At 41.0% G+C, this 23,314-nt stretch overlaps 3 protein-coding genes across 3 annotated transcripts; 1 reads left to right on the top strand and 2 right to left on the bottom strand.

Moving 5' to 3' along the window:
- The first annotated feature begins 540 nt into the window (after nt 1-540).
- fastkd3 (FAST kinase domains 3) lies at nt 541-6,360 on the top strand. Its single transcript, XM_020654755.3, has 7 exons — nt 541-699; nt 1,260-2,744; nt 2,852-2,937; nt 3,118-3,289; nt 3,374-3,443; nt 3,535-3,649; nt 5,004-6,360. The coding sequence occupies exons 2-7, from the start codon at nt 1,277-1,279 to the stop codon at nt 5,100-5,102; spliced, it is 2,010 nt and encodes a 669-aa protein (XP_020510411.2). The 5' UTR covers nt 541-699; nt 1,260-1,276; the 3' UTR covers nt 5,103-6,360.
- On the bottom strand, nt 5,293-8,638 carry chmp5b (charged multivesicular body protein 5b). The gene is made up of 8 exons (XM_065948722.1): nt 8,473-8,638; nt 7,693-7,797; nt 6,883-6,929; nt 6,699-6,792; nt 6,536-6,607; nt 6,027-6,135; nt 5,699-5,811; nt 5,293-5,612 (listed from the first exon to the last, which is right to left on the bottom strand). Exons 1-8 carry the CDS (start codon nt 8,539-8,541, stop codon nt 5,562-5,564), a joined length of 660 nt encoding a protein of 219 aa, XP_065804794.1. The 5' UTR covers nt 8,542-8,638; the 3' UTR covers nt 5,293-5,561.
- A 1,122-nt stretch (nt 8,639-9,760) lies between these two features.
- LOC109999661 (delta-type opioid receptor) lies at nt 9,761-16,534 on the bottom strand. Its single transcript, XM_020654756.3, has 4 exons — nt 16,324-16,534; nt 15,748-16,003; nt 12,916-13,268; nt 9,761-12,555 (listed from the first exon to the last, which is right to left on the bottom strand). Exons 2-4 carry the CDS (start codon nt 15,993-15,995, stop codon nt 12,026-12,028), a joined length of 1,131 nt encoding a protein of 376 aa, XP_020510412.1. The 5' UTR covers nt 15,996-16,003; nt 16,324-16,534; the 3' UTR covers nt 9,761-12,025.
- Between the last annotated feature and the right edge of the window lie 6,780 nt (nt 16,535-23,314).

The raw sequence follows: 23,314 nt of genomic DNA, 5'->3' as shown, positions 1-23,314 counted from the left end.
TGTCGGTGATGCCTTCAAATGCTATCGATAAAAAGACGATTCCTGAAGTCGAATCGACAGGTTGTAAAAAAAGGAATCGGTAAGGTGAGGTGGTGGTCATTGTCATAGACTGTAAGTATTAAGGTGGTTGGGGTTAAAGTTGACTGTTCTGTGACATTTCAGTTAATCTTGGTGTAAACAATACGATGTGCTGTTCAGGTGCTACAATAGAAGGGCAGAATTAATATTTTACACACAGGTATAAGAGTATCTGCGATACAGCTTAATAATATATTTAATATATATATATTATAATAATAATAATAATAATATATTTAATCTTCCTATTTAAGACTAGTAATTCTTAGTTAAATCCTGGTTGTATATATTCACATTCTTATTTTTGATATTTTTAGTGCTTATTTACTTTGTATTTAATATTATATTATGTTTAGATTTGCTAACATTGTTTTTACTCAGGTGTTGGATAACCTGCTGCTGTAACGCCACAATTTCCCAGTTTGGGATCAATAAAGTAATTCTATTCTATTCTATATATTCTATAAAAATTTGGGGACGAGAAAATGTTCTTCAACTATGGGAGTGCCGATTTACGAGGCGCATTTGAACGCGTCAAGATCCGTCAGAGGGCCACGTTAGGACGGCACCTCCTCTGACAGCGGTGAATCTGTGACTGTTTTCTGTTATCGGAAAGCCCAGGTATGAATTCAAAACACCTCCATGTTGTTGATTATTGTTTATCCGTCACTGTGAACTGAAGCTTCAGCCTTAAAACATCCTTATCAGAGCTGTGCGACTCTTCTGGGCTGACTGTGATGGCGTTAGCTGCTAATGTGGCTAACCTCAAGGTTGGTTGTTCAACAGGGGGAAGACAAATGCGTGCCTGTCGAGAATTGCATGCACCTCACAGGACAATACAAAAATATGGTTGAGCTACCCTTAAAACACTTTACTGGCGCATTTTTCATACATTACATACATTTACTCTGCAGACACTTCAGAATCTAACACTGTTTGCAGGTTATATTTACGCATTTAACTTTATTAAGTGTAAACTTCAAATACTTTTCCATCACAAATCTTCCTCCAGATCTGCTTTGAGGTGCATGCAGATCTTGACAGGGACCTGCATAACAAGGGGACTGAGTACTGTCAATGCTGGTAGTTTTGTTCTCAGACTTAATTTGTGTTGTTTACTCGGATGTGACATTCAGGAAACCTCTTACCTGTTGTTATGTATTCATTGTTTGTTTTTCTAGCTTCCTGGTGCGGGGTCATGGCTCTGAAGCTGATCCAGAGGTTTCCGGTGCTCGGGCAGTTCGGGTTTCAGCGTTACCCCCTTGTTGGAGCTGTCTGCCCCTCCAGGCTCCAGGGCTCCAGCAGGGTGGGTCGGCCCGAATGCGTGGCCTGCTTATTCACCTCAGCGGGCGGCTGCATCCGGACACAGGGCTGCCGCAAGCTCCAGGAGGACTGCGGGAGAAGGAGCCTGACCACCACCATCATCAGGGAGCCGTCCTTCGTCGCTTCTAGCTCCGTTGGAATCCACAGAGACTCGGGGCCTCGCTTCCGTCTGACTCAGCTCCACAGACCCGCGGATGCGGAGGAGGAGTCTTTTCAGAACCGCCTGGCGACCTGCTCCTCATCCCGGCAGGTGTTCTCACTGCTGCGCTCGGTGGAGCTCATGTCTGACACCATGGCTGCAGCAGCACTTCACCGTGTTGCGGACCTGGAGCAGCTTGGAAACTCACTTAAGGATCCTTCGGTGCTAGAGAATGACACAATCAGAGCTCTGTGCTTCCAGTTGGAGCAGGACTCCCGGTGGCTGACTGATGCAGGGGTGGTGTCGGCTCTCTGGGCTTGCACGCGCCTCTTCTTGGATCCTTGGAGCACGCTGATGGTGCGACTGGTGTCAGAGAGCCAGGAGAGGTTAGACAAAGGGGAGATGAGTGTAGGGCAGCTGTGCACTCTAGGTCGGGCGATGCTGGCTATGGAAGGGCCTGGCTGTGTGATGCTGCAGCAGGTGATGGCGCAAATCCAGAAGGAGAAACCTTCCCAGTGGAACATAGCCGATCTCGTCGCCGTTTATAGACTTTTGCAAGGTGGTGTGGCTGAAAATGGAAAATACAGGGACTTGCTGAATGCCATGCACGTGCACGCCGTGACAGTCTACTCCCACATGGATCCAGCTGCTGTCAGCGGGCTGCTCAGCGCTCTCGTGACCCTGAATCAGACACAGGCCATTCCTCTCATGATCAATCTTTACAAACAGGCCGTTCTGCATGTACCTCACTTCAGTGATGAGGAGCTCACTGTTGTCCTTGGTGCACTCATGCACTTTGGTCACAATGATCATTTCTTCGTTGAGGCGATGGAGAGGCGTGTACCCTCAATTGTCTTCACTTCCCACCCCGAGACGGTTACCAAAGTGAGCGAGTTCTTTGGCCGGAGGAATATTCTCTCCCCGATTGTGATGGACGCAATTGCGGAGAGTTTTGTCTACCGGGCGGACGACTACAGCACCAGACAGGTGGCGACGCAGATCGTGGCTCTGGGAAAGCTCGGCTACCTCCCGCCAAACGCCGGCGATGTATTCAGGAAAGTGGAGAACATCCTGCACTCACGCTTTTCACACTTCCAGCCTCGAACGCTGCTCAACCTGCTGCACTCCTGCACCCTGGTGGAGAGGTTCCCTGTGAACTTTGTGGCCAAGGTTTTCAGCAGCTACTTCCTCCAGCAACTGCAAGGTAACACTTTAATCCCACATTTACAACCTGGTAGTTTGGTGGTGACTGTTTCACTACTGTCTTATTGTGCTTCAAAGATAAAAATGAAATGCATTGTGTCGTTCCAGATCAGGGCACAGGAATGGACCAAGTCGTCCTGGCACAGCTGACCCAGCTCTACATAACCCTGAAGCTGGAGTGTCCTTTCTATGAGGTGAAATATCTAGAACTAACCTTTACATTCTGACTCCTCCTGTAGCTTTTCCTGATTTATCTTGTTTGGTCGATGTTCCAAGTTGAAGGTTTCGTTTAGTTGTAACGCAAGAATTCAAAACAGCAGCCGTATTGTGCTGTGATTTCTTCCTGATCGTTTACACATTATGTCTCTCCTCAGGGTCCCAGACTCCTCCCAAAGTACCGTGTGAAGTCCTTCAGGTCTGCACACTCTCTGGAGACGCTGGTCGACATGCATCTGTACAACGCTGTAAGAAAGAGACTTGTGGATTTGCTCGGGGATCGTGTATACTTTGGATCCAAAGTTCTGACACCGTACTGCTACACACTCGGTAACATAAACGCAGCAGCTGTTAATATTCTCAGTATTTTCTACAGACTGTACACAAAGGGTTTAACGCTTTATTCTTTTGTAGACGTGGAGATAAAACTGGACAAAGAGGGATATGTGCTGCCTGCCAGGCAAAGTGAGGATGTATACAAAAGGTAAATAGGTCCCTGTTTTTTTATTCTTTATGTACTGAAAGTTATATTCTGTCGTTCAGAGTAAACACACTGTGCTCTGTGTGTGCTGCAGGATTGCTCTTTGTATTGATGGACACAAGAGATTCACTACCAACAAGAGACAACTACTTGGAAAAGAGGCCATTAAGCAGCGACATCTGAGGCTTCTGGGATATGAAGTTGTCCAGGTTAGACCCTTGTCTTCACTTTATGCTTAAAGGTCAAATATTCTCCTCCTTTTCAACCAGTTTCAATAAGTCTCAGAGCCCCAAAACATGTCTGTGAAGTTTCCTGTTCTAAATCCACTCTGGTCCTGTATTTGATCATGCCAATAAACCCCTCTATTTCAGCCCTGATCAGAACAGGCTGTTTCTGTGTCTGTACCTTTAAATGTAAATGAGCTGTGTTTGACCACGCCCCCTCTCTGGAAGGGCTTCGGTGTCTTGGGCCCTTTCCGAATAGCCACAGTTCAGTATGCAGTACGTACTATTCAGTAGGGAGTTTCAGTACACTGAACTCTCGTGGTCATTCAGTATGCATTTTTTGGGTCCACCTCAGTATACGGAACATTTCAGTATGGATACTAACTTCAGGGTTTCATGCAGTATGGATCGGATGCATGCTTTCAGGAAATTAATTGTATATTACCACCCACAATGCTGTGCGAAATTAAACGTAAATCGTCACTTCAAGTGCGCCTCCAAATCAAAACAAACGAGCGTGGAGTAATTTAATCTTAATTTAAAGTCCCGACTGAAATCTCTACTTTTATTTAACAACAAAAAATTTAACAAATGTATACATTATTATTAAACCATTCCCCCTTTTCCCTATTTAAATAATGAATTCCCTATTTAAATGCATCTTATACTTTCCTTTATGTACTGTATGTTATTTAGTTATTTAATCTGTCTTTCACATTGTGATATTGTTTTTTGTTTACCTGACTGTATATGCACATTACTCTTGAATAAAGCTAAACAAAAAAAAACGGGTGAATGCGGCCGGTTCAGGGAACGTAAATGACGCCACTTCCTTACTGAATGAATCAGATGAAGTAGGAACAAATATCTGCCTACTGTGCGTGCATACTGAATAGTAGGTACTAAACAGTATACAGCACAGATAGTAGGTACTGACTACTGACAGATTGAGCAGATACTTGGCAATTCGGATACAGCCTCGGTCTTTCTCGCTCCCTGTCCTATTGTTTACGGTGAGAAGTCAGACTCAGAGGGCAGAACAAACACCTAGCTGTGGGAGTGTCACCCACCTGGGGGAGGGGTTACTGCCCTCCCTCAACTGAAAATCTCCAAACGGCCTGTTTTATAACACATTTTCTGATAAGAGGAGCAGGCAAAAGACAGAGAGGATGGAATTTTCTCATCATTGGGGGATTTGTAGACAGACTAGAGACACATATTAGTGTTAGAGAAACAAGTTGATTTTTCACATATCACCTTTAACACTCAGCTGTTCGTTCTTGTGTTTACACAATCTTCTGTTTTGATTAACTTCTGTGATTTTGTCTTCTTTTTCCAGATTCCCTACTATGAATTTGATGCGCTGCAAAGCAAGAGCAGCGCAGTGGATTATCTGCATCAGAAAATCTTCCCTCACACTTACAGGCTGAGCTGGTGATGATGAAAATGAATGTGCCACCTTTCTTCTGCTGAGCCATTTCTCATCTGAAGAAATCTTATTTATTTTTCTAGTAACAGGTGATACTAAATTAGTATTTTGAAGTTATTGATTATGCTCTTTCACTTGACAATAAAGTAACTTTTTTATATATACAATGGCTTTAAATGACTTCAGTCAAGCCTGGAAGTACTGTTTGAAAAATATAATTTATTTGTTCTTGACAACTGAGCGCTGCAGAAAATGTACAAAGTTAAGAATAACCCCGATTCCCAAAGTCACCTGAGATATACGCGACTTGAGCTCACTTAATCATTAAAGACCCCTAATTCTTAGTTTTAATCATTCCTATGAGAGAAGATGCTTAGGTTTTAAACGCTGGGTGTGTCAGTTGGATAAATAGAAAAGAATGGCGATGAAAAATGTAAAACTAGCACGTCCAGTGTGCTGATGGCCGTTTTATGTAGCGGGAATCTGAGGAAGGCCAAACTCATCCACCAGAACGCCATCCTGAAACACAACAAAGAAGATCACAGCCCATTAATAAAAAGTTAACACATCAGAAACATTGAATTGATACATGTTAGAAGTTGTACCCTGTTGGACTTCTCGCCCGGTAGTCCCTCTGGGATAGAAGGAGCCGACGAAGCCTCGTCCAGGTAGGAGCTGTCGTCATCCATTAGGAACTCGTCTCCCAACGCATCCAGCTCTGTGGAAATGACAGTTCAGCGTCACGTGACCAAAAGAGACAAGGGGGAACTTTGAGTGATTTGTCACTATTCTGCAAATTCTCGACCATGTTTCACTAATCACAGAGGTGCTGTGAGGATATTTCAAACTAGGTCACACAACCCTTTACAAGTACTGAACAAATGGGGCTTAGGAGAGAGGCTACACATCCTGGAATAGAAGATTTTTACTGACCCGCTTCCAGGTCGGCGTCATCGATTTCAGGAGTGCCATAGCTTCTTCCCATAGCCTCCTGGATCTCATCAGCATCTTCCATCATGTCCTCCAGCTGGTCTTGTATGTTCTGGATTAAAATAAAGTTTCAGTTTTAAGTACATGTTTAGCAAAATCAGAAGTTCGCCTCTAAACACATTATATACGTATATTGGAATAACATTTCTGTTAAAAGGAAGAATGTGCAGCTTTTGATCCAGTAGACGTCGCCCTTGAGCACCAGCATTAAACCAAAACAAACTGCTGTTTAACGACTCCTCCGCTCTCCTACAGCGAATAAACAGTGAGAAGGCTATGTTGTTGTTGTTGTTTTCTCTAGACTGCAGTACCACTTTTAAACACTAGGCGTCAGAGTTACATGTTGCTCCTTTAACATAGAGTCCACAATAATATCTTTTAAATTACGGGAATTACTCAACCATCTTGGTTATGACATTCTGGCAACTCTGATTAAAAAAAAAAAACCTTACCTCGATCTTATCAATTTTCACGTTCTTATACGCTTTCTTCATGTCTTTGAGGCCGATTTTCATGGCATCAACCTAAAAAGAAAAACAAAATATTAGTCACATTTTTGCTGTTATCTCTCCGGGCGTAAAAAAAAAAAAAACACCATTAGGAGAAGTCTCTTACCGTGGTTTTAGTGTCTTTAAGGGACTGGATTGTGTAGTTGGCTTGTTCCATGTTGAATGACTGCTGCATGAGATTGTCTCTCTGGCTTTCATACCTGTTAGATTAAAGGAGGAATAAAGCTCAAACATTAGGGCTAATTTGACACCATGAAGAAAATCTGACTGTAGGAAATGAAATGACTCACATTCTCTTCTGCTTGAGAACTCTCATAGCCTTCTGCTTCACCATGTTCTAGTCAAAAAACAAAACAAAGACAAGTTCACAAAGTGATGATCAAGATGAAGTGAACAACATAATATATGTAGCTCATGATTGTGAAGGATACCATATTTTTATAATGAGAAGATCTGTATGCTGAATCGTGTGCAAGATGACTACAAACTCACAAACGTGCTGCTCTTACGTAAGAATTGTTTACACTCATCAGCATTTTAAACTTTGTTCCTATCAGCGTTTGTGCATTAAAGGTCACATGTCATTCAAAATCAATTTCACCATGTTCCTCTAACACTCATGTGTCCCTAGTCTGTCTACAAACCCCCCAATGATGAGAAAAGTCCATCCTCTCCGACTTTTCCCTGCTCCACTTTTCAGAAAATGTGTGCTCAAACAGGCCGTTTGTAGATTTTCCCTTCATGACATCACAAAGGGCAGTAACCCCTCCCCCAGGTGGGCGACACTCCCACAGCTAGGTGTTTGTTCTGCCCTCTGAGTCTGCCTTCTCACCGTAAACAATAGGACATGGAGCGAGAAAGTCAGAGCCACCCAAGCCCTTCCAGAGAGGGGGCGTGGTCAAACACAGCTCATTTACATATTTAAAGGTACAGACACAGAAACAGCCTGTTCTGAGCAGGGCTTAAATAGACATGTTTTTTTTTGGGGGGGGGGAGCTCTTAGACTTATTTAAAACTTTGCTGTTAGATCTCTTAAGGTTTTTAATGGAAGGAGTAATCCCCTCTTTTGCTAACCATACAAATCAGACCAATAACCTCACCTTCGAAGGCCCGTCTCTCATCTTCTTCATCTGATCTTTGTATTTCACAAGTTCAGCATCTAGTCGGGCAATCTTCTTGTCAATGGACTCTGACCGAGAATCAACCTTTGAGAAAAAAAACAGAGAAACAATTCATCATCTTAACGTGTGCCTTACAAATCAAAGGATATGGATTTAGAACAAGAAACTTTACAGACATGTTTTAAGGAGCTCTGAGACTTATTTAAACTGTTTGAAGACGAGGAGAATATTCGTCCTTTAAACATTTATCTGAGTGAGTGGAGAATAATTTATGATTTTTGTAGTAGGCTCTTCTTAGATTTTCATTAGTGGTAAATGTTAAATGTCACTTTTAAACATTTCTTCCTTCACTCAGTTAACTAAAAATAAATCTGCCCAGACACAAAACCTGTTTAACTGGTTGACATCTTTCACAGTTACATAGTTTCTGTCGTATGTGACAGAAATCACTCAAATTTAAACTTAAAATTAGATTATGTTGACTCATTACTGAAACAGACCAGTATGTTGTTATGCTTATTTTCTGTCTGATATTAAAGATTCAGTGTGTTGGGTTAAAACACCCAGATGGACGATTATTCAATTCACCAGTATTTCAATAATCATAAATTATAATCTTGAAACCATTGGGAATATTATGACAACAAGGCAACGAGCTGTTCCCTGCTCATAAAAGTTTCCTAAGCGAGTAAAGAAGGGGGTCCATCTTTGTTTACTTTGTTTTAAGACATCGTTCATAAAGGTTGTTGTTTCACTCACGGTTCCGATACAGTCCGTCAGATTCGGCGGCGGGGCTTTGGGCTTCCCGCTGCCAAAGATGCGATTCATGTTGGTAAAGAAATAAAGCTTCAAACTTCAAAAAAAGCGGAGTAAACTTTCTTGTCCACCGTCCAGTCTGAGGAAAACAACCCGGAAGAGACTTTCTAGGCTGACGTCAGAGAAGACACGTGATCACACGTCACTCCACCACGCCCTACAAAGTAGTCCGAGTTGTTTTTTTCCATTTTACTTAATGATTTAATTGTTTTCTTCTTCTTCTTTGCACATCACTGTACTTATTTGTGTGCTTTACTTTAAAAGCCAACATGTTTATGATATATATCTTTAAATGTTTGCGTTTTTTTTAATTTACAAAACGGCAAGGCAAGTTCCTATTTCTAGCCTATAGCGCACTACAGTACAAGGCAAATCAAAGCATCATGACAAAGGGAAACAGAAGCATTGAAATCACTAAAACAATCTGTTAACAACCACAGAGAAGATTAAGTATGAAAAGAAAAGTAAAAAAAAAATACACACACACACTCATAAGTACACACACTGCCTCTGCAGGTGTTTAAATCATATTGTGTACAGACCAGTACACACACAAACAAGCCCTTTCAAACACATACAAAATCAACAGCATTATATTTTTGTACTTTATTGTGAGAAAGGCGGGAAGCAGAATAAGTATCCTCCATGTTTGTAGCACCAAGTGAACATAAACACACACACAGGTGATGTATGTGTGTCTCTGTGTGTCTGTTTGTATGTTTTTATTAGGAACAGATTGTTGTTACTGTCATATGCAAACTTACATCTTAAGGACTTATTTACACATTGCTTTCTTTAAGCTCATATATCAGTTAATCACTTTGGTTTTATTCACAGCCCCCACTTCGGAACCAGTTTCTGCAGGTAACCCTCTTCTAATTCCAATGTGCATGCACCTACTGAACATGGTGAGATTCATTTTTTTTTAACCACATGCAACCTTGTATTTACAGTTTTTTTCCTGTAGAGGGAGCTGCTGGCGTACTATAAAACAAAAGCTGCCTCTGCAGGGACTTTGAACCGCCCAACCCAATATTTACTGCCTATATGCTGCCAACACTCCTCTTTGTGCATAAATAACCAAACACAGCTTGTTCTTCATCAAAGTGTGACTCACATAAATCACTGTGTGTGGGCTCCCTTTTGAGTAAAATATTTAAAAGTGTGATGCAAGCAGAATCGTAAAACTCAAATCCACGCCAACAAGAAGAAGAGAGAGAAAAGGTTCAACTGAGATTTGTCAAACTTTAATATTCACCACCACACTCAGGGTGTTCAAATCAATACATCTCCTGTTCAATAAACAGCAGAAAAGCGACTATACAGCAGCAGCAGCAGATTTCAACAGATAGCAATGAGATGATTTGTATGATAATGTCTCTAATCTTCCAACTAATAAACAGAACTACTGTGCAAAATAAATATTTATGTCAGTACTCATGATGAGATTTATTAACAAGACGGTTTACCCAAACCCACGCTCCCCTCATCAGACATAAGTGATTGCGAAAAGGCTTTTTTATAACTGAATCACTGAAAGATGAGCTTCTTCTTGAGTGAGAGAGATGAGTTTATACATAATGTGTTTTATAATACAGACTCTGAAGTACATTCAAAAATAACAGCACAGTCCATGAAGCATATAGGCTGCAGATGTTGCATTACACTAATACAGCAATGATCACTGACATGCTAATACAGTCTGATTCAATGATGTCTGTGCAAAGGTATTTAAGTGTCATACTTTCAAACTGTACAAATGATAGAATAAACATTTTTTAACGTGCATTACCTGGGTGGAAGGACTGTTTTCATAATGCGCTGATTCATTAGGACAGTGTGCATCGTGGTAAAAGCTATACACAGCCATGCTTGAACAACTTATCAAACTGTACACAACTCCAGAGTCAAAGCTGAAAGAGAGCCCTCTGTCAAATAGTAAATGCACAATCAAGTCCTGGATCTCTTCTTTAACTTTCAAAAGTGATAAACTCTCTTTGATGCATTTGTGGGTAAGCTGATGTTTTTTTTTTCTTTATCCCTCGTTGACTTCGAGTACTACATGAGTCACTTCTTTCACATCGTCAATCAGCACACTTCAAACCTACACAGAGAGGAAAAAGGATTTTTTTCCACATCTCTGCGGACAGTGTTTCTAAATGTGTCAACGTGTTTACAGCATTGGTTGAACATTATGCATTTAGCGCCGCTTTACCCCATTCCGACTTGTTATCCTGGACTGTTAAAGGCACATTTGGCAGTAATGTGTGGAAAAGACAGGAATTAAATTAAATGAGCATTACAACAATGATGTAACAAGTATACTGTTTGAAAGTTAACACAAGTCTATACTGTTACAAATTTCATCTCAACTCAACAGTTTTACTGATAAAAAAGTGTTGGCAAATTACTGTCTTTGCCTCTAATGCAGGTTTTCCCAACCTTGGGGTCACATGGTATTCAAATGGGGTCCCGTGAAATGTCTTATTACTGATCAATAAAAACATATTTGTAGTTTCCTTCCTGTTTTAGCACGGGCTAACGTGAGCCGTGGCCCGTGCTAAAAACAAACAAACTTGCAGTACATCTGTCTGTCTCTCATCCAGGCGTCATGCGTCCAGCTTTCATACACGCTCACCTGGCTGTACATATGCAGCGCAGAGAAAAATAAATTCCTCACTCATCCTGGCTTTTTCTAACTCTGTCCACAATAAAATACACGAAATGGCCTTAATGTGGTCTGAAATGAATTTTAAAACACTAGAAAAAAAAACTGTCACATGATTGAAAAAAATAATTAGAATTTAATCAATGAGCTGAAGGGGTCCCCAGAGTTTTGTGAAGTCAAAGTGGGGTCATGAGACAAAAAAGGTTGGAAACCACTAGAAAAAGCTCGACTATGGGGCGGCTGTGGCTCAATGTTAGAGTAGGTAGTCTCTCAACCAGTAGGTCAGGGGTCCGATCCCCAGCTCCTGCAGCTACATGTCCGATGTGTCCTTTGGTAAGACATTTAACCCCAAGTTGCTCCCGCTGCTTCGTCCTCGGTGTGTGAATGTGTATGACTGGATTAGTTACTTCTGATGGACACTTTACACAGCAGCTTCTGCCATCAGTGTGTGAACAGGTAGACGTGACCTGCGGTTTAAAAAGGCTAACGTTGATCACATTTGTTTTTACGCGCTGCTTAAAACAAATTCTCCTAAACTTCACATTCAAAATGATAACAGCTTACATAGCAGTAACCATGAGGAAATAAACACCTGAACGTGAAAACAGGTTCGGAAACAAGAGGTGAGAAAAACATATACAACTTAATACGTGTCACTTTCATGTAATCGCCTAAATGACGTCAGCTCAGTGTTGGAAAATGTAAATGAAAACACATCCAGTCTCTGTAACAGAGTCCAGACTACATCGTGGATGTGACATGGGTCAGGCCCAGGTCATGCGAGTCCTCTTTTCCAATGTGTGAAATTGATGACAGTTCCACTGCTAGTCATGCAGGTTTTCTAGTCCCATCGTGGTTCTCCAGGGGCACGGCGTTCTCCCTCACACCGCCGGCCGCCTTCCTGTTCCCTGACATCTTCTCACTCTTCAGTTTGGCCGAGACGCAGAAGTCTTTGAAGCAGCGCTTGAAGTTCTCGTCCAAGAATGCGTAGAGGACGGGGTTGAGGCTGCTGTTTGTGTAGCCCAGTGCCACACAGAAGAAGTAGGCGGCCATGACGGCGGTGGTTTCGGGCACGCTCACTAGCGCCTTCACCAGGATGAAGATGTGAATGGGCGTCCAGCAGACCACAAACACGGCCACCACAACCACCACCAGCCGCGTGATCCGGCGCAGGTTACGGTCTTTTTCCCTCGAGCCGGACAACATCCGGACGCTCTTCAGCCTCAGGACCATGAGGGAGTAGCACACGGTGATGATGAGGACAGGCACGACGAAGGCGAAGACGAACACACATATCTTCATCAGCGTGTCCCAGTACACGTACGGCTCGGGGAACTGTAAGGCACACTCGGTTATTTCTGCAGAGGCAAAGGAGAGAATCTGAATTAAGTGATGAAGTGCTTTTATGATAAATAAAAATTCTCCTCTGTGCCATTTTCATTCTGCTTCAATTTAGCGAGCTGCTAGGGAGCCGCTTATCTGCACTCAGAAGCAAACTGTTTTGCTTTAAATTGCTTTTTTTTTTATCCATCATCTATATTCCTGAAGCAAATGCTTGATGTGTGGTTAATGGAAAACCCTGCACTGTCAGATGGACTTGATTGAATATGAATTACTGCTTTTAGAGCACAAGCTTTAAGTGAATGTAAGAAATGTACAAAATATGTTAAAAAACTTTCATCTTTATTCAGCAAAAGGGAGGAAAATGAATTCCTCACCGCTCTTGGTTTGGGTGCCACCCAGAACGAAAGCAGGGATCCCTGCTGCCGAGGACAGAATCCAGATGCACACATTGATCATCTTGGCTTTGATCGGGGTGCGGAAGTCCAGGGCTTTAACCGGATGGCACACGGCCACGTATCGATCCACGCTCATCATGGTGAGAGTGAAGATGCTGGTGAACATGTTGTAGTAGTCGATGGCGATGAAGACCTTGCAAACTACCTCACCGAAGGGCCATGTGTTCAGCAGGTAGTCGGTGCTCTGGAAGGGCATGGTGGTGGTGACGAGGGCGTCGGCGAGCGCTAAGTTGAAAATGTAAATGTTGGTGGCCGTCTTCATCTTTGTGTACCTTTAAAACATGCAGAGCACAAAGTTAAACCAGAGCCAAACATCCGTCCATTCTGCCATGGCCATCATATATCGCTCGGCTGACTCTTTATTGGCTCATTATGAATTAAACATCGACTAGTCCACCGTGCTTCTTGAATCCCTAATGTAATGTTCTGACTCACTCTTCATTGTTATGTATGGCATGCATCCGTTTGCAGGACATGTATAATCAACTCGGTTTCACTTCATTAAATTATAATAACACTGAAGCGGTATCCAATGACTTCTGCAAAGTTCATTCTTCAAGTTTAATTTAAAGTTTTAATGTTTTTTTACCAGCGGTGACGCCTACGGTATGAAATGAAGAATCCAAATCAAAACACAATATTCCAGAATTACCTCTTTGACTCATGGTGACTGAGCCATGTTGTCATGGCTCACTGGAGGTTTGCTATTATGAGCATGTTTGTTTTAAAAACACCAACAAAGTCATAACCAGGCCACACGGATAACTTAATGAGCTGCACCAGGCAGAATTTTTTTGTCGTCTCTTGACATTAAAAGTGCATTTACGACTCTGACTGGAGCTGATTACATGTTGTATTTTGAATAAAATAAATAAAAAGGTTCCACATCTTGTGAAAGTTGTTGTTCAGATTTCCTGACAATAGTTAGAGAGGAAGATAAACACTACTCTCAAGCTGTAAGGTAGATATAAAGCTAAGGCCTTTAGATAGTTAGTGCAGCTTTAAAACTGGAAACTGTCTACAATGAGTGAGAAGCTCGAGTCCCACCAGCTGTGTTGTTGTCAGCGCTGTGTTTACATCATGTTTACGTCCTTGCCTATAAAAGCTGTTTTAGTCAAGGACTAGAGAAAAGAAGAACATACTCACTGCTTGTTTGGATTTCATGTAAGAGTTTTTAGATCTTGGCCATTCTGTGTCTATTTATGTTCAATATGAAGCTACGAGCTACGAACTAAAGAGCGCTAACATTAGCCTGCTAACACAACAATGCAAGACACAGCTAATTGCAGCTTGAAGAAAGGACAATTTTGTCTGCGGCTTGTGCTTAATTATGGTGCGTTCTAATTCATAACTCCTTCGTGTAAACGTGACTGGAGAGGGGTTGGAGGAGGTGAGCAGAGGCTTCAGAATAGCGGAGGTGTGGCCAAACAGCAGTTTGTTTTGGTTTCATGCTCAAGGGCGACATCTACTGGATCAAAAAGAGTCAAAGAAATCACAGTTTGGTTTTCAGCTAACTGGCTGCTTGCTTTAACTTTGAATTGAATTTAACTTTTGCCAACTGATCCGTCTTTTGTTAAGCGTTGAGCAGGCAGCACACAGATGTTGTATCCTGAATCTTTTTAGTTGAAAACAGTCAAAGAACAACGATGAGGGCCATTAGAAGAGAGGAGACCTTTCCCATTTAAAGCCACACAAGGTGTTCCAACATGCCAGGCACTTCCAGTAACAGCTCAGTTACTGGAATTCATGTGGTTGGTTTTCACTTCGCAAGTTCTTGGATGTGTGTAATTTCAGGTCTTAGTTTACTTTAAATCAACATAAAAACCCCTTTTACTTTAGTTATATTGCCCTCGAGGGAAAACAATAAAACTCAACGTCTGCGGTGGAACCGACGTGATAAAATTGGCTGTTACCGACAGGCGAGGCAATCAACCTGATTTGAGGTAATTGTTGTCTGTGGACTGAAGCTTTGTGGTTGACGCTGTTGCATTTCACATTATATCAAAGAAGATTTGAAGCTCTTGCACACCATAAATAACGGCCAATGAGGTGCAAGCAGGCTATCAGCTTGATAAAGCACCGCTGCTTTCAGCTATGATTAATATCACGCCCGCCAGCTTAGCAGGGATTCTCAGAGTATTGCTATTATATTTTGGAGGTCTTGAGGGTTATTAGATTAAAAGAGTGGACACTTCAAAGGTTCCAGCCACTTCTCAAGGAGGCAGGAGCAATACATATTGCCACATATTAGAAAGTTCAACATTAATCTCAACTCTTTCTTTGTCATAATGCAACTCCAGTCGGGTCCCCGTGGATTTTCAGAAAGAAGAATTCATGCATAATCAGATAGTATCCTATCTCTTAACAAGATGACCTCGTATGAGCTCTTAAGATGTTTTAAGAGAACTTTCCCATCTCACTTTGTAATGAGCGTCACAGTACAACATACTGAAAATATGGATAATAAAGCAAAGGGTCACATGGAAGCTAAATGCCCTAAAAAAACATTTACAGGGATTGTGGATAAATGGATGTAGCCTATGTGCTAAAATAATTGTGGCATATGCATCACTGGGAGTGGGTCCCCCTCACTTGACTTGTTCTTTCCTGTCAGATTTTGCAGTTAATTCCCCTTCTATAACGTTCATACCGCAGTTTGTTTGTTTTTTACATTAAATCTCCATGTTGTATATTTCTAGACTTAACCACCTTGATCTGAATTGTGATGTTTGACTTAAAATCAGACTTTACCTGATGATCACATACATGACGAGGCAGTTGCCCAGCAAGCCGACCACAAACACCACGGAGTAGACTGCGGTGATGATGGGGATGATGGGAGACATGCCCTCCTGCTCCCAGCTGTCATCGTGGGTCAGATTGCGGTTCTCCGAGTATCCGGACACCCAGCCTGAAGAATTCACTGCGCAGTCGTCCAGCAGCGTGGAGAGGCACTTACTGTTATCTTCTTTGAATATTTCAACCGGGGTGCTTTCCATTGTGACACCTGTTTATGTGGTGGACAGAAATACGGCTTCAAAATAAGAGTCTATGAATTGAAAGCGAATAAATGAAAAGAAAACATTGTAATCAGTTATGCGATGTGAGGAAATAAGGTTACATCGAGCCTGAAAAAAAACGCACGTGAAAGACCACTTAAAATGTGATGACGATGAAAAAAATATGACAATGACATCCTTTAAAACTTAAATTCGTTTCTGTAGCCACTTGTAGATCATGCAAAACATTTGTCGAAAATAAATCAGCTCAAGCCTCTCCGAACAACGCGCACTGCAAACACTTCTAACCGATGGCAGGTTTACTCACCTTGATCCAGCCGAATTAAACCTTTTTAAATTATATTTAAAAAAAAAAAATGTGTTAGTCCAGTTTTAATCCGGGTTTGTTTTTGTTAGCTCGGTTTAGGTAAGAGCTCATCAAAGTTTGTTGAATGCTTCTGCAGCAGCGGCTTTGCGGACCCTCGTGCACACGCACTGATGGAGAGGTGGCGCGCAATCAGGCACACACGAACACACACACGCACGCACGCACACACACACACACACACACACACACACACACACACAAATGTGATAGAGCTATGACAGTTACCTGCAGGCAGCTCCCAGCTTCATCCAATCAGTCTTCCGTCACAGTGGAGTGAAATCCGTGGAGTCTCATTAATGAAGACATCATCCCTGATGTGCGTATTGGAGGAATACTAAAGGGTTAATATTAAATAGGCCTATAACACAACCTTAAACTTAATTATTGATTATTCTATATGTATTGACTTGTGCAAATGTACAATGACGTCCCATAAAGACGGTTATGAAGATTTACGGATCTTTTTTTACCCTATAGGCTATTTCAACAAGAAGAAAAAACCTAAATACTCTAATGATGTCCTAAATTTACTTCTTATTGTGTAATGCTGGACAACAAGTTTCTACAAGTGTGGACTGTAATTGGTGAAATTATCTGATCCCCTGATTATGGACCGTATCTTTTGTTATTGATAACACAGGAAAGAGGGCAACAGAGGAATGCTAAAGCTATATGACATATTGTAAAGCCAAACATGGAGGACAAAGATGAAGAAGTCGGTGAAGAAGAAGACCGAGGTAATACTTAAAGTAAGTGTCATAAACTGAAAGTAAGCTGCTTTTGTCATGTTCTGTTTATCTCATGTGGCAATCTCCCAAGTAGTAAAATGAGGCTGATGCGGAAGTGTATTTAATCCTGCAGTTCGTCGATTGTCCACTAGAGGCTGGCTGCAGAAGCACCGGAAGTCACATACACACACATTCAAAAAAACCTGTTTTTACAGCAGAAATTAACATGTTTACAGCCTGGTTTAAAAAAACTAATTGGTCTCATTAGCTCACCTCTCGATCCGCACACACTGTACAGGGGGTGAATTTTTTGGGATAAGAGTTATTCACAATAAAATGGCTAGCTGACCTGATTGACAGGTGGGCGTGATGTAACGTCTTGTCAATAGGATTAAAACCCGCCTCAGCTCCAGCTCTCAGCCTGTCGTAAGGTTGACTGAAAGTTAGGCTGAGACAGCATTTCCAGCATGGAGACCGCCATCGATGGGACTCCAAAGCCCCCCTGCAGTAATGGATGGGTGACGCCACTCATGCTTCGTCTATGGTTTAACTCTAGCTAAGATTAGCTGCAGTTGGCATGCACGTGTCTCGTTCTTAAGTGTGACCCTGAGAGTATAACATAGGGAAATAATTTTGCCTTTAGCGTGTACATTCATGATCACACTTGAAACTCTCTTTTTATCTAGCAATGTTATTTCAGCTTGTTATTGGTGAATTAAAAATGATCACCCCCTGCTGTAAACAATCCAGCCCCATCATATCGCCTCCAGACACGATTCGATGGCGTCATTAATGTACAAATCTAGTAAGGCAGTCAGATTGATTTCACAGCAGCTCTCATAGAACTCATTTCTGCAGCAGATATTTAAAGAAACTGTCTGACTCTGATGTTCATCACTTTGCTAAATGAATTGTGGAAATGCTTGAAATTTGGCAATTGAACTTCATTGTCTTTATTTCTTGTTAAACTCCAGTAGAGAGGAGGACATATCAGAAGGAAGGAAATACAGGAGAGATGTATTGTGTCGTTCTCAGCGCTTTGTGTATGTGTGCAATGAATGGGTAATATTAATAGCTTTCCCTGGACACTGCACTGCACATTTCTCTGCTTTAGTGGACAGACTCGTGTGGAGGGAAAGGGAAAGAGAGATGATGTATGAGCAAGGTCAAGGGTGGGCAGGATTCAAACCGCTTTAACTGCAGGCAGTGACCAATCATCACTATTTCATTTCATATTTGATTTATTTCAATTCAATCTCCGTCTATGATCCTCATCATTAGATGTAAACACAAACAACTAATGTACATTTTCGGGTAATGATCTATTTCTAGCTTTAAACATGACTAATAATGTTTTCAAGTGAACGAGATCCTGAATTTAATCTTTCTTTAGAGTCAAAGATGAGACAACCAAAGATCTAAAAATTCTGCTGCTTTGTTAAAGTCACATTTATTTATTTTTTTAATAATTGACAAAGCAGACCATTAATTTAATTATTACTTAAGCTGTTTGAGCTGCCTAGAAGTGAGGAGAAGAATGTACATTTTAAATCTAAAAAGAGCAGAAAAAAAATCTTTCAATCTACAGTAAGATTTAAACTCTGATGTTTTGAGCTTACAGTAGTTTCTCGTTTCTCTCATTTCTCCTGCAGTGCAGCAGTGAGCTCAGTGTCACTATGCTTATTAGAAACATGCAGAGGCTTTTTAGGTCGGGTACAATCACTTCTATCTGAACCAGTTCGACTTGAACTTGGTTTGACTTGATAACTGCTCTCATATCTGGCAAACCGAGGGGGCGTCCAAAACAGCCATGGGCGGGGGGGTGCCTTTAAACTGTCTACCTTCTCTGGTCCAAACAAATCCAGAGCATTCAGGACCAGAATTTAAAGACAACATAGCATGTTTCCTTAATGTCTGATCATATAGTAAGGTCACTTTATCATTTCAGTCAGTAGATATCTTACTGTTTGGACCTTTAATCTTCTCTTTGTCCTGATCATCATCTGATCTTTTACTCCCTGTGACTCACTCACTTACTCACATTAAAGATAACATTCCTTAATGCTGCTTTGACTTCAGGGTGAAATAATCAGACTAAACACAACATATATACATTTGTTTACATTAGTTGCATTAAGTTGATGCTTTGTCAGAATAAAAATGTAACAGCAGTTTTTACAGTGGATCATAAAGTGACTCACCCTCAGCTTGTCATGACTCGACAAATCAACCACTGAAGCTAACGTCTGAGGAATTAAAAAGGTCTCATTTGCTGAGTCCTGCGGGCCCTCTGGAAGCCTCGGACCCAAATCATTAAGCTTATGTCGGTAATTATGGTGAATTTAAGGACAAAAACAGTTGAAAGTCAAGAGTAATTATCGCGGCTAGAAAATAATTGCAACAGCTTTGTTTCTGACTCCAGCTTGGTAAAGAATGAGTTCATTTCTGCTTCCAACACATTTCTCTATGCGCAGAAATGTCGTTGGAGCAATCAGGTCGATTTCTTGGAGCTCAAACTGTTGAGGCTCAGAAGTTAAAGGGGAATTCTGGTCAAAGAACAGGTGGGTAGACCTTTTTCTCTGTCCCTTTGAGGACAGGACTATAAATATGGATCATCTGTTTTTCCCTCCAGTGCATGCTGGGATAGGTAACAGCCCTGAATAAAAATCAGATGGTCTAATCCATCTATTCATCTATTCATCTATTCATCCATCCTTCCATCCATCCATCCATCCATCCATCCATCCATCCATTCATCCATCCCAGCTTCTCAACCCGAGTTTGATGTTAGAAGAAAACGGTGACTTTGGCTGCTGGGTTTGGTGACTGCTGGTGTCAGAGGAGCCTTCTTGGGATTACCAAAGGCATGATGGTTGGTTGAAAATCATTCTTTGGAATTACTTCTACTTCTCAATGATGTAACGGATCAAAATGTGAACATTGGTTTTTAAATCTGAGACAACAATGATGTTGAACTAGCTATTGTCTTTAATCCACTCTAGACCTCTGCTGTAATCATCCTCACATCTGTGCAGAGAGTTGCAGAGCAGTGACTCAGTTAAGAGACATTCATTCATCCATATAAATCTGGTTTCAAGCTCTGCAAGTACCTTGCACCACCTCCAGCACCTCACACTCAGGCTGACCTTTGACCTCGACTGTAGAGGAGCAGACTCCAGAGGATTTCACCTCAGAAATCAATACAACATCACATTAGTATTATAATCCAGGCGCATCCTTTTTTATGCTCAAATAAACTTTTCTGACCCACAATTCTGCCAGCGTCTTTGTCAGAATTTCAAGTGAGTATCACAGGGAGGGATTAAATAGATTTAAAGGAAGATTACTTTGAAAGTCTACGCTCACAAACAAACAGCATCAGATGTGATTTGGGCTATTTTTGGAGAAAATACAGATCCCTAGGATTTGAAGTACAACTGTTTTGAAGTCATCAGCAGCTCCAAAACGAGTAAATGTGGCCATCTAACTCGAAACATGTTAAAATAAGCACGCATTTCATTGTAAGAGCTTTTTTTAGCTTGTAGGTTCAACAGTAGATATTTTTAAACCTGACCAAAAAAAGCAATCTTTGCTGTGAAATGAATGCCCCAAAAAGAAGGCCACCCTCATCTTGCTGTGAACTCATTTACAACACTGAAGGTGACATCCGCTGTTTGCTCATAACTTGCAGCTTTAGTGAAGATTTGTGGGAGGAACAGAGCACAATCATTCACGGCTTCAATTCCACTCAAAAAGTTGAAGGACAGATGGGTGCCATAACCTGTTTGTTGCAGAGATTTGAGAGGGTCAAAGATGAATTTTGGAATTTAATTTAAGTTCAGTCCTTGAAATTACATAAGCAGAGAGGAAAAAAGTATTTTTAATCTAAAAGGATTTCTAAAAGCGACGTATTCAAATTTAGAGGCCCTTTCTAAAAAGAAAATGTCACAATTCCAGTAGAAGAAATTAATGAAATACAAGAAAATGCAAATTTACTGTAGTTTGCGAAAAAGTTAAAGTCTCTCAAAGCCTCAATAAGGGTCATTACTGTGAACTTAAACGAGCAGTGTGTATGTTCCACCATCAGGGGGCTCTCAAACAAAACAATAACAAAAGATGATGTCGAGGCTCGCGGTGAATCATGGGAGTGATTATCTCTGCTACTTCCTCCCCCATCCGGATGTAATGTAAGAATTTGAAAACAAAAAATATAACATAAAGTCAATCGTTAATTAATATAGATATTTTCGATATATTGTACGTTTAAGTCTTTCAAGACGTTTTGATTTTGTTTAATAAAAACTTCAGTGTTTTTTTCTTCTTGCAAAATCTGCACATTCTTCATTCAAAGAACAGGAACAGGATTTTTAAGAAGTGAACATTTTGTATTTTATAATCTTGGCTTTTGTTGCCCAGTTTTTCAATCGATTTTTGTAATTTAATTTTTTCTCTCTCCAAATCACCTCACCCGTAAAAGTAATAACTGACTCCAACATATTAGCTGTGTGTGTGTGTGTGTGTGTGCGCGCGCGTGTGTGTGAACTCATCCTGCCTTGGTCACATGAGGTAGGGAGGCAGAGATGGAAAATGTTTAGGTTCAGAGGAAAGAGCAGCTATTTCAGGCTGGAGCTTTTCCCTGCAGGATTCTTACAGTGTATGTGGGAAATTGAGCGTGTTGATGTGAGTCAGTAGAATTCCCCACAACATGAAAGTAGTAGGGCATTTTTGTGTTCGTGGATAAAAAAAACTGGCAGCACTCGACCGTCCCTGAACTCTGACTTAAACCCACAGGATGAAACCTGATTGAAGAAAGTGTTTCTTTCAAGGCGTGTTTGTCAATCTGTGCAGTTCATTTAAAGGCTGCGACCACACTGATCCAACACTCAGCACACTGAAAACCCAACGTTGTTTTCCATTAGAAGTTGAATATATGCCACGTTGATTCAATGTGATACACAATTTGTATTTGCCATTCAATCCAATTCAATTCAATTTTTTACTTTATGGACTAGGCCTGACCAATATGGGATTTTTGGGGCTGATACCTGGCCAGTTATCTATGTTCAATCTTTAAAGATAGATGGATAAAGATTTACATTTTTATTGGGTTGATCCCTAAAATGCAGTTATCAAACACTTGTGGAAAAGATATACAGTATAATGAAGACAAATGGTCACTCAACTGGAAAGTAAACATGTATGCTGATATTAGGCCGATATTATCGGTTGGCCGAATAATGCTACGTCATTCACAACAAGCCTCTAGATGCACTCACCTGCTGTTGTTAAAACATCTAACTCTGTCATACTATTTGAGAAAAGTTCTGAGATTGGGGATGAACGCATCAGTGTTTCAGTCAACTTAGGTAGTTTTACCTCATGTGGTGTCCCACAAGGCTCCATCCTTGGTCCTGTATTAATCTCCATCTACATGTTCTCATCAGTTAAAATCAACTAGTGACACAAAATCTCTGAATACTTTTTATGCAGATGACACTCAGCTCTATTTTTCCCTTAAACCAAACAATTACTTGCTTCTAAATTCACTCAGAGACTGGCTCAAATGCTTCAAAACTGAGTGAGCACAAATCTAAAATTTTCCATGGTCCTATATTTTAATCTCTGTTTCGTGAATTCTAATATGCTTTAAGATGTATTTTAATGTTGGGTTGTTGGGTTTTTAAAAGCCTTATTGAATTGTCTGGCCTCCTTCTAAATCGAAGACATCCTGAGCCATAATCCAAACTGCTGTTCCGCATTACCTCACCATGTTTTTTTTTGTATCTAAGCGTAATCCAATCCAAGCATAATGGTCTACCATCATGAGATAGATTCATTTTAGATAACAGTTTTGACTGGCAAACACATGATCTTGTACCTCTATAGGGGCTGTACAATCATATATTATTTCATTATGTTGTCAGGTTCAAACACAGTATTTCAATGTTTAGATTGTGCAATTTGTAGTCCGTAATGGATCAGTTTCATCTTCATGCTATTTCCTTACACAAGCCTGTCTCCTCTAAATTTCATTTATGTACCACTAAATTGTTTTTTCCAATTACATTCTGTTGGCCAACATAATTGCTTCCTGTGTTATGTTCAAAGGTAGCATTAAGCCAGGTAAGAAAGTGCAGCTATTTTTACCATGCTAAAGTCATTAGGGGAAGATGGTGGAGTCCAGGACTGTGGCACCAGAGACC

Source organism: Labrus bergylta, chromosome 20, assembly GCF_963930695.1.
Source record: "Labrus bergylta chromosome 20, fLabBer1.1, whole genome shotgun sequence".
Classification (NCBI taxonomy): Eukaryota; Metazoa; Chordata; class Actinopteri; order Labriformes; family Labridae; genus Labrus; species Labrus bergylta.
The sequence above is the reverse complement of the archived record's forward strand: the minus strand, read 5'-3'. Positions and strand labels throughout refer to the sequence as shown.

Coding starts and splice junctions, on each gene's coding strand:
- chmp5b (XM_065948722.1), bottom strand. CDS start 8,541: ATGAATCGCATCTTTGGCAGCGGGAAGCCCAAAGCCCCGCCGCCGAAT. Junction 6,793..6,882: donor GTTCTCAAGCAGAAGAGAAT/GTGAGTCATTTC, acceptor TTAATCTAACAG/GTATGAAAGCCAGAGAGACA. Junction 6,608..6,698: donor TTAAAGACACTAAAACCACG/GTAAGAGACTTC, acceptor TTTTCTTTTTAG/GTTGATGCCATGAAAATCGG.
- fastkd3 (XM_020654755.3), top strand. CDS start 1,277: ATGGCTCTGAAGCTGATCCAGAGGTTTCCGGTGCTCGGGCAGTTCGGG. Junction 2,938..3,117: donor TGGAGTGTCCTTTCTATGAG/GTGAAATATCTA, acceptor GTCTCTCCTCAG/GGTCCCAGACTCCTCCCAAA. Junction 3,650..5,003: donor TGGGATATGAAGTTGTCCAG/GTTAGACCCTTG, acceptor TTCTTTTTCCAG/ATTCCCTACTATGAATTTGA.
- LOC109999661 (XM_020654756.3), bottom strand. CDS start 15,995: ATGGAAAGCACCCCGGTTGAAATATTCAAAGAAGATAACAGTAAGTGC. Junction 13,269..15,747: donor GTCATGTATGTGATCATCAG/GTAAAGTCTGAT, acceptor CATGTTTTAAAG/GTACACAAAGATGAAGACGG. Junction 12,556..12,915: donor TGGCACCCAAACCAAGAGCG/GTGAGGAATTCA, acceptor TTGCCTCTGCAG/AAATAACCGAGTGTGCCTTA.